Here is a 10,280-nt window from a genome sequence, read left to right as displayed (position 1 = left end):
TGGCGGGAAAAACGCATGTAAAAACCCCATTCATTTTTCCTGCCAGGGAGAAGCGTAAAAAATGTAGCATTTTACATCGTGGACACATAGTCTTAAATGACAAAGTACATACTATGCTATTATAAACGGGGCTGTCCAGGTAGTGACGCCCCCTCTAAGCTTTGTTTTCATTCCCCAGCAGCTCTTACCCACAATGCCCCGCCTCCTGCCTCATGCGGATCTGGATGGTGACGTCATCCTCCCGCAGCATCATTAGCTTATTAACATAGAGGACGCTGCGGGCGCGCTGATTGGTGGAGAGTTCTCTGGGGAGCTGCGGGTTGTCAGGGCTAACTATAAAAGAGCTAGGAGACGCGGCTCTTCCGTCAGTCATAGAGCGGCGGGACAGCACAGAGGAAGCAGTGGTACCGGAATAGAGACATCGCCCAGTCAGGCCTACACGGTGACCTCAGCCTATCAGCCATGTCCATCGGGTCCTCACAAGACATTCACTCGGAGACGTTACCGGAGATCACGGCGGCCGTCAGCTTCCTGTCTGATCTACTGCGCAGCCGCCTCAGTGAGCAGCAGCTGCATGGCTTCCGTGGAGCATTACGGGATACTCTTATCGGTGAGAGCCCGGGGCAGCCGTCTGGCACTGTGGGTTCAGCGGTATCTCTGGGCCCCGTCATATTCACCTATGCGATTCCTTTTGGGGAGGGGTTTACCGTAGAGCACGAAAGTAAAGCATATGGGGAGGGGATGACTGGATATAGTACTGGAGGGTAAAGCGTATGGGGAAGGGGGGATGACTGGATCTAGTACTGGAGGATAAAGCGTATGGGGAAGGGGGGATGACTGGATATAGTACTGGAGGATAAAGCGTATGGGGAAGGGGGGATGACTGGATATAGTACTGGAGGATAAAGCGTATGGGGAAGGGGGGATGACTGGATCTAGTACTGGAGGATAAAGCGTATGGGGAAGGGGGGATGACTGGATCTAGTACTGGAGGATAAAGCGTATGGGGAAGGGGGGATGACTGGATATAGTACTGGAGGATAAAGCGTATGGGGAAGGGGGGATGACTGGATCTAGTACTGGAGGATAAAGCGTATGGGGAAGGGGGGATGACTGGATCTAGTACTGGAGGATAAAGCGTATGGGGAAGGGGGGATGACTGGATCTAGTACTGGAGGATAAAGCGTATGGGGAGGGGATGACTGGATATAGTACTGGAGGGTAAAGCGTATGGGGAAGGGGGGATGACTGGATCTAGTACTGGAGGATAAAGCGTATGGGGAAGGGGGGATGACTGGATCTAGTACTGGAGGATAAAGCGTATGGGGAAGGGGGGATGACTGGATCTAGTACTGGAGGATAAAGCGTATGGGGAAGGGGGGATGACTGGATATAGTACTGGAGGATAAAGCGTATGGGGAAGGGGGGATGACTGGATATAGTACTGGAGGATAAAGCGTATGGGGAAGGGGGGATGACTGGATATAGTACTGGAGGATAAAGCGTATGGGGAAGGGGGGATGACTGGATCTAGTACTGGAGGATAAAGCGTATGGGGAAGGGGGGATGACTGGATCTAGTACTGGAGGATAAAGCGTATGGGGAAGGGGGATGACTGGATATAGTACTGGAGGATAAAGCGTATGGGGAAGGGGGATGACTGGATATAGTACTGGAGGATAAAGCGTATGGGGAAGGGGGATGACTGGATATAGTACTGGAGGATAAAGCGTATGGGGAAGGGGGATGACTGGATATAGTACTGGAGGATAAAGCGTATGGGGAAGGGGGATGACTGGATATAGTACTGGAGGATAAAGCGTATGGGGAAGGGGGATGACTGGATATAGTACTGGAGGATAAAGCGTATGGGGAAGGGGGGATGACTGGATCTAGTACTGGAGGATAAAGCGTATGGGGAAGGGGGGATGACTGGATCTAGTACTGGAGGATAAAGCGTATGGGGAAGGGGGGATGACTGGATCTAGTACTGGAGGATAAAGCGTATGGGGAAGGGGGGATGACTGGATCTAGTACTGGAGGATAAAGCGTATGGGGAAGGGGGGATGACTGGATCTAGTACTGGAGGATAAAGCGTATGGGGAAGGGGGGATGACTGGATCTAGTACTGGAGGATAAAGCGTATGGGGAAGGGGGGATGACTGGATCTAGTACTGGAGGATAAAGCGTATGGGGAAGGGGGGATGACTGGATCTAGTACTGGAGGATAAAGCGTATGGGGAAGGGGGGATGACTGGATCTAGTACTGGAGGATAAAGCGTATGGGGAAGGGGGGATGACTGGATCTAGTACTGGAGGATAAAGCGTATGGGGAAGGGGGGATGACTGGATCTAGTACTGGAGGATAAAGCGTATGGGGAAGGGGGGATGACTGGATCTAGTACTGGAGGATAAAGCGTATGGGGAAGGGGGGATGACTGGATCTAGTACTGGAGGATAAAGCGTATGGGGAAGGGGGGATGACTGGATCTAGTACTGGAGGATAAAGCGTATGGGGAAGGGGGGATGACTGGATCTAGTACTGGAGGATAAAGCGTATGGGGAAGGGGGGATGACTGGATCTAGTACTGGAGGATAAAGCGTATGGGGAAGGGGGGATGACTGGATCTAGTACTGGAGGATAAAGCGTATGGGGAAGGGGGGATGACTGGATCTAGTACTGGAGGATAAAGCGTATGGGGAAGGGGGGATGACTGGATCTAGTACTGGAGGATAAAGCGTATGGGGAAGGGGGGATGACTGGATCTAGTACTGGAGGATAAAGCGTATGGGGAAGGGGGGATGACTGGATCTAGTACTGGAGGATAAAGCGTATGGGGAAGGGGGGATGACTGGATCTAGTACTGGAGGATAAAGCGTATGGGGAAGGGGGGATGACTGGATCTAGTACTGGAGGATAAAGCGTATGGGGAAGGGGGGATGACTGGATCTAGTACTGGAGGATAAAGCGTATGGGGAAGGGGGGATGACTGGATCTAGTACTGGAGGATAAAGCGTATGGGGAAGGGGGGATGACTGGATCTAGTACTGGAGGATAAAGCGTATGGGGAAGGGGGGATGACTGGATCTAGTACTGGAGGATAAAGCGTATGGGGAAGGGGGGATGACTGGATCTAGTACTGGAGGATAAAGCGTATGGGGAAGGGGGGATGACTGGATCTAGTACTGGAGGATAAAGCGTATGGGGAAGGGGGGATGACTGGATCTAGTACTGGAGGATAAAGCGTATGGGGAAGGGGGGATGACTGGATCTAGTACTGGAGGATAAAGCGTATGGGGAAGGGGGGATGACTGGATCTAGTACTGGAGGATAAAGCGTATGGGGAAGGGGGGATGACTGGATCTAGTACTGGAGGATAAAGCGTATGGGGAAGGGGGGATGACTGGATCTAGTACTGGAGGATAAAGCGTATGGGGAAGGGGGGATGACTGGATCTAGTACTGGAGGATAAAGCGTATGGGGAAGGGGGGGATGACTGGATCTAGTACTGGAGGATAAAGCGTATGGGGAAGGGGGGGATGACTGGATCTAGTACTGGAGGATAAAGCGCATGGGGAAGGGGGGGGGTGACTGGATCTAGTACTGGAGGATAAAGCGTATGGGGAAGGGGGGGTGACTGGATCTAGTACTGGAGGATAAAGCGTATGGGGAAGGGGGGGTGACTGGATCTAGTACTGGAGGATAAAGCGTATGGGGAAGGGGGGGTGACTGGATCTAGTACTGGAGGATAAAGCGTATGGGGAAGGGGGGGTGACTGGATCTAGTACTGGAGGATAAAGCGTATGGGGAAGGGGGGGTGACTGGATCTAGTACTGGAGGATAAAGCGTATGGGGAAGGGGGGGTGACTGGATCTAGTACTGGAGGATAAAGCGTATGGGGAAGGGGGGGTGACTGGATCTAGTACTGGAGGATAAAGCGTATGGGGAAGGGGGGGTGACTGGATCTAGTACTGGAGGATAAAGCGTATGGGGAAGGGGGGGTGACTGGATCTAGTACTGGAGGATAAAGCGTATGGGGAAGGGGGGGTGACTGGATCTAGTACTGGAGGATAAAGCGTATGGGGAAGGGGGGGTGACTGGATCTAGTACTGGAGGATAAAGCGTATGGGGAAGGGGGGGTGACTGGATCTAGTACTGGAGGATAAAGCGTATGGGGAAGGGGGGGTGACTGGATCTAGTACTGGAGGATAAAGCGTATGGGGAAGGGGGGGTGACTGGATCTAGTACTGGAGGATAAAGCGTATGGGGAAGGGGGGGTGACTGGATCTAGTACTGGAGGATAAAGCGTATGGGGAAGGGGGGGTGACTGGATCTAGTACTGGAGGATAAAGCGTATGGGGAAGGGGGGGTGACTGGATCTAGTACTGGAGGATAAAGCGTATGGGGAAGGGGGGGTGACTGGATCTAGTACTGGAGGACAAATCGTATGGGGAAGGGGGGGTGACTGTATCTATGTAGTACTGGAAGATAAAGCATATGGGGAAGAGGGGGTGACTGTAGTACTGGAGGGTAAGCAATGGGGAGGGGTGTAGCTGTATATCTATACACTAATGAAAGGTGAACATGTTGGGGCAGAAGACTAATTCCCCTTTCTCTTTGCAGAGCATTATAGACACCATTGGTTTCCAGACAAGCCTGCCAAGGGTTCTGGCTACCGTTGTATTCGGATCAACCATAAAATGGACCCAATCATCAGCAAGGTTGCTGCTCGTATAAAGATGAGTAATCTACTCGGCCTCTTGCCCAAAGAGCTCACGCTGTGGGTGGATCCTTATGAGGTTTCTTACAGGATTGGCGAGGATGGCTCCATCTGTGTTCTGTATGAGGCATCTGCTCCTAAGCCCTGTGGCCCTCTTAACTGTAAGAGCGAGCTCCTGGGGTGCTCCAGTGCCCCCAGCCAGTACCACCTGATGACAGTGGGCAGCTAACCTTGGCAAGGATCTCCACGTCTGCTGCCCGTGTATGTGTAAATACCTCGCTCTGGGAGCCATGTTTTCTAATGAAGATCTATTTATATTTTTAAAGAAATTTTTGGATAAAATGTTATGTCTAGTATTTTAATTCTCACTGAGACACTACTGCACTAGTAAAACATGTACAGCCCATTACCAAACCTGTCCAGCATCTAACATAACGCACACGGCGACATATGGGACTCTCCACACTTCTATGTACGCTGTTACATGACCTGTATCGGCCCGGTTTGGCTACCTCGCACTTTGCCTCCTCTGGTCGCGGTGCTCACTGCTGGAGACCTCGCTTGTTGCTGTGCACAGTGGCTGTCTGTAGAGCAGACTTATTGGGATCCAGCAGTGACACAAAGGCCAGTCTGACACCACAGGACCCATCATGCACGGAATCCTGAAATGTCACCAATGATTATTTTATATAGGGTCAGTGACCTGTTGTCTGCTTGTAACTTTTCCTTACGGCAGTAGGTAAACTTCATTTTGGACGGGACAGTGCTCTCCCCAAATGTAGAGGGGGAGTCTTGAGCTGCTTCAGTTTACAGACATTCCCCATCACATTGGTGAACTATATTTAACTTATAAGTACAGACTCAGAAGTCATGTACTGGTGGGCACAATGGAGATGGTTTGCGAGATAAAAGCACTTTAATGTTTACACTAAGGCCCCATTCTGCTCAGGTCTTAGGTTCTCTGTATTGTTGGGTCTCTGCAGGCACTTATCTTGCACAAATGAATTTTGCCAACTGTTGTAGCTGCCGCGCAGTCTGACCTGGTTGGCACTTACCTTTTATTGTTTGCTGTTTTCTCATGTGGTTACTACACTGTGCCTTTTTAATGCTGCATAAAGGGGTCTTATTGAGTCAAACTACGGGCCTTTATATTTGCACAATACCTGTATACATAAACTATGTCAATAAGTATGTGCCCCATATCACTGTCAAGCTCTGTAAACTGCCTGCGTCTCATCTTGTGCTGCTTGACATGAGCAGTAATGCTGTGAAGATCTTGTTACTGGGTACGGTACAGTTGTTACTTTTGTAATAAAAGAGAAATTGCTTTAGTGTTGACTTGTTTTCTCTTAAAGCTGTCCTCAACATTTACCTTCCAGGATTCAGTCTCTATCGTATTCTACAGTCTGGATTAGGCCTTGATTACAGTGCCTGAGCACTCGCACTTGTTTTGCACTATGTGGGTTCAGAACTTAATCCCAATGTAAAAGTATAATCTATTTATCCTATGCTGCATTGAGAGAAAGTATGTGTATATATGCAAGCTGCAGCCCCATGGGTTTACCCATCCATCTTGCTAAAAAAGGATCAGAACCTGTCTACTTTTAACAAGACGCTGCTGGCCGCGGAAGAACTGGGTAAATTCTACGAACCGGACCCTTTTTGGTCACCCACAGAGGATTACGGTAACTGCAACATGGTTCATTTGGAAACAAATGCCTGCACTTGACTGACGAGTGGATGTGTTTATAGACGGCTACACTTATCTGTGCCATGGATAGTCTGAGTTTGCTGCAGCTCCTGCCTTATGCTACAGTTAGGAGGGTCACTGGTAGTCCAATGAGTGTTTGGCTGATGACTTGTGGCATATGCATAACAAGTACATCCAGAAGGTATGTAATAAATGTAGCATTGGTTGGGATCACAATAATTAGAACTTGGCTTCAGAGCCCTTGTTTTAACTCAATGTCCCTGCATTTGAAGATTGAGTAGGCTAAGGGTATGTGCACACGATGCAGAAATGCTCAGGATTTTTTCCTGAGCGTTTCTGCATCTCTCTGGCAGGAAAAAACGCATGCGGTTTCCTGCCAGGGACATGCGGAAATGAAGCGGTCTTCACTTTCATTTCCGCATGCGGGTTGACAAGTTCTTCCCAAACTATTTTAGCATCACTTGGAAAGTGCTTGACAACTTTACACTATATAAATCCATGCAACCGGCATGAATTTATATAGTGTGTGAATGTCAAAAAATAAATATATACTTCACCCTCTGATGGCCCCCGGTGTCCTGCTTCGCTCGGTCCCGGCTGCCGGCAGTGAAGACTTTAGGACCTTCCGACGTCAGCGTCACATGACTCTGATGTCAGCGAAGGTCCTTCTTCATTCAACCGCGAAGTGCGGGGAATCAAGCAGGAGCGCTGCGCGGACCGTCAGAAGGTGAGAATATATATATTTTTTATTTTATTCATTTTTTTTTTTTTTTTTTAATGGTACCTGGGTCTGGATGAGAGTCCTCTCATCCATACCCGGGTACCATCCGCACATTAGACCGCATGAAAAGCGCATCAACATATACGGTGATGCGGATTCCATGCGGTCTAATGCAAGTCAATGGCGGCAAAAGAGCAGCGTTTCCGCAAAATTAGTTGACATGCTGCGGATATTTGAGCGCAGCGTTTACGCTGCGGAAAAATCCGCATCATGGGCACAGCACATGCGGATTTCAATTGGGGAACATTGCTGCCCTTCTACCATGCGTTTCCACAACTGCAAAAACGCCGTGGAAACGCATGAAAAACGCATCGTGTGAACTCAGCCTTATACGCAAAAAAAACTTTCCATGCAAAATGTGTAGCGGGGGACTTAATTGTAGATTAACTATTGCAAAATCTCTTCCATATGCGTCTGAGAAAATCGAGCCAGTCAATTTATCCTGTTGTATTGCAGGTGTGAAGCCACATTTGATGCGTGTCTTACAGTTGTGGATACACTTCAAGTATCCCATGTGGATGTAAGTAAATGGAGTGGCATACCGTAGTCAGCTGGTTCGTAGCTCCTTAGTCATTGAGTAGGAATGGCACTGCACACCCACTACAACCAATATCCCATTGTACTGACGAAGGTTTGGGACATCCTTTCTAGTGGTGGTGCTCCCAGCAATCACAGTGGGGCTGGCCCCCTTCCTGATTTCTTATTCTTTTGCATGTTTGTCACACTTAAATGTTTCAGATCACAAAATGTAGTTTTTAAACTTAAGGTCTTTATTTGTGAAAGCAATTGCCCCTAAACCTAACAACTGATTGGGCCACCCTTAGCAACTGCAATCAAGAATTTGCAAAAACTGGCAGTGGGTCTTTTAGAACGCTCTGGAGGAATTTTGACTGACTCATATTTACACAATTGTTGTAATTCAGCCACATTGGAGGGTTTCTGAGCAGGAACTACCTATTTAAGGTCATACCACAGCATCTCAATCAGATTAAGGTCAGGACTTTGACTAGGCCCCTCCAAAGTTTTAATTTTGTTTTTCATAAGCCATTCAGAAGGTGGATTTGCTGGTGTGTTTTGGACCATTGTCCTGCTGTGTAACACAAGTGCACTTCAGCTTGAGGTCATGAGCAGATGGCTGGACATTCTCCTTCAGGATTTTTTGGTAGACCGCAGAATTCATGGTTTCATTCACCACAGTAAGTCTTCCAGATCCTGAACCAGCAAAACAGCCTCAGACCATCACACTATCACCACCATATTTTACTGTTGGTAAGATGTTCCTTTTCTGAAATGTGTTACTTCTACACCAGATGTAATGGGACGTACACCTTCCAAAAAGTTTCAACCAAGACGTTTTCTGCCAAATCTGAGACAAGCCTTTGTTTTTTGCCCAGCAGTGGTTTTTGTCCTGGAGCTCTACCATGCATGCCCTTTTAGCCCAGACTCTTTCTTATGGTGGAGTCATGGCTTTGTACAGTGCTCCCATGACATAAAGAGTTAGAATTCGTTAGTTTTCATCTATAATTTGTGGAGAAGGGTTGAACTTGATGGACCTTTTTTCAACCTATGTAATCTGTCTGTTTCTGTCTGACTATGATGGCTGAGGCAGTGTAGAATACCTTATGCATGGAGTAGTTCCCAAGAAACATTACCTCCTCAAAGTGGAGGGTGCTCTTGCATGTAAAAACAGTTGTGTAATGTTAAACTGTTCATGTTACTGGCTGTAGATATACTATGGCTAATATATCATCATATGGCTGTAATAATTTCTTTTTCATGTAATGCTACTCTATGGTAATTTACCCTTCAGAGCTTTTGTTTTTTATAAATTGGAGTGCAGGAATACGATGTTTTTTCTCATTTAGTCAAATCATCTCACAACATGCATGGTCCCACCAGGCGCACCATAAGAATAAATGGCAACAACGACTTTGGCTTATATATACTAAAATCATCCATGCTCCATAAATAACTCGGCCAAAAGATGATTTGGCCGCCAGCTATTTTTCCTGACTCCTGCATGACTGAGCGCTCCTCTGTCCTCTATGAGAGTCTTCTGGTGACAGCTTATATCAGGGAGAACAAAAGGATTGGCAGTCCAAAATCATACATTTGGCTCTTTCTCCTCCCAGTCATGATCTGTTGGGCAAGAGTCTGTAGACCCCCATACACTTTATACTGTCGGACGATCCCACCGACATTGGAAAGTGTGGCTGATGTTGGTCTAATATGTATAGAAAAACCTAAAGAGATCAACTGGAATATAAATTGGTGAGCATGCAGCGTGTAAGCGCATGTTCTGGCTAAGTGCCCATGATGCAGAAATGCTGCAGATTTTTTCTGCATCTCCCTGGCAGGAAAAACACATGTGGATTGTACATGCGTTTTTCCTGCCAGGTAGAAGCGTTTGTCAAGAGTTTTTAGCATTCGATTTCGCATGTGGGTTGTCAAGCGCTTTCCAAGCGATTTTAGCATCACTTGGAAAGTGCTTGACAACTTGGTCACACTATATAAATCCATGCAACCGGCATAGATTTATACAGTGTGACCAAGTAATAGTTAAAAAAAAGAATAAAAATGGTAAAAAGTAAAAAACCGCAACATTATACTCACTTTCTGATGGCCCGCAGTCTTCTCTGCGGTGCGTCCGGTCTCTTGTACGGCTTGCGGTAGTGTAAAAGGACTTTCCATGACGTCATTTAGTAAATGACGTCATGGAAGGTCCTTTTACACCATCGCAAGCCGCCAGGACGCCCCATAGATGAGACCGGGGGCCATCAGAAGGTGAGTATAATGTATATTTTTTTATTCTTTTTTTTAACAGGTACCATGGTACCCGGGTCTGGAGGAGAGTCTTCTCTTCTTCAGACCCGGGTACCATCCGCACATTGAATCGCTTAATATCCACATGTGCACATGTTGTCAAGCGGATATTAAGCGATTCAATGCAAGTCAATGGCGGCAATTACGCTGTGTGTCCGCAAAATTAATGGACATGCTGCGGATTTTTCCGCAATGATAATCCGCAGCGGAAATTTCCGCAGCATGTGCACAGCTCATGCGGATT

At 47.7% G+C, this 10,280-nt stretch overlaps 1 protein-coding gene across 1 annotated transcript; it reads left to right on the top strand.

The window, feature by feature from the left end:
* Positions 1–276: 276 nt before the first annotated feature.
* LOC141252893 (protein BTG2-like) lies at positions 277–5,063 on the top strand. Its single transcript, XM_073670654.1, has 2 exons — positions 277–610; positions 4,625–5,063. The coding sequence occupies exons 1-2, from the start codon at positions 463–465 to the stop codon at positions 4,948–4,950; spliced, it is 474 nt and encodes a 157-aa protein (XP_073526755.1). The 5' UTR covers positions 277–462; the 3' UTR covers positions 4,951–5,063.
* Positions 5,064–10,280: the final 5,217 nt, after the last annotated feature.

The sequence above is a fragment of the Phyllobates terribilis genome, unplaced genomic scaffold (assembly GCF_046119375.1).
Source record: "Phyllobates terribilis strain yellow unplaced genomic scaffold, ASM4611937v1 Scaffold_2__4_contigs__length_985480577, whole genome shotgun sequence".
Classification (NCBI taxonomy): Eukaryota; Metazoa; Chordata; class Amphibia; order Anura; family Dendrobatidae; genus Phyllobates; species Phyllobates terribilis.
Note: the sequence above shows the minus strand (reverse complement) of the source record. Positions and strands in the feature narration are given on the sequence as shown.

What these genes read in the sequence shown, in the direction of transcription:
- LOC141252893 (XM_073670654.1), top strand. Translation starts at nt 463, where the DNA reads ATGTCCATCGGGTCCTCACAAGACATTCACTCGGAGACGTTACCGGAG. An exon ending in ATTACGGGATACTCTTATCG is followed by an intron (nt 611 to 4,624) that starts GTGAGAGCCCGG and finishes TTCTCTTTGCAG; the next exon opens with AGCATTATAGACACCATTGG.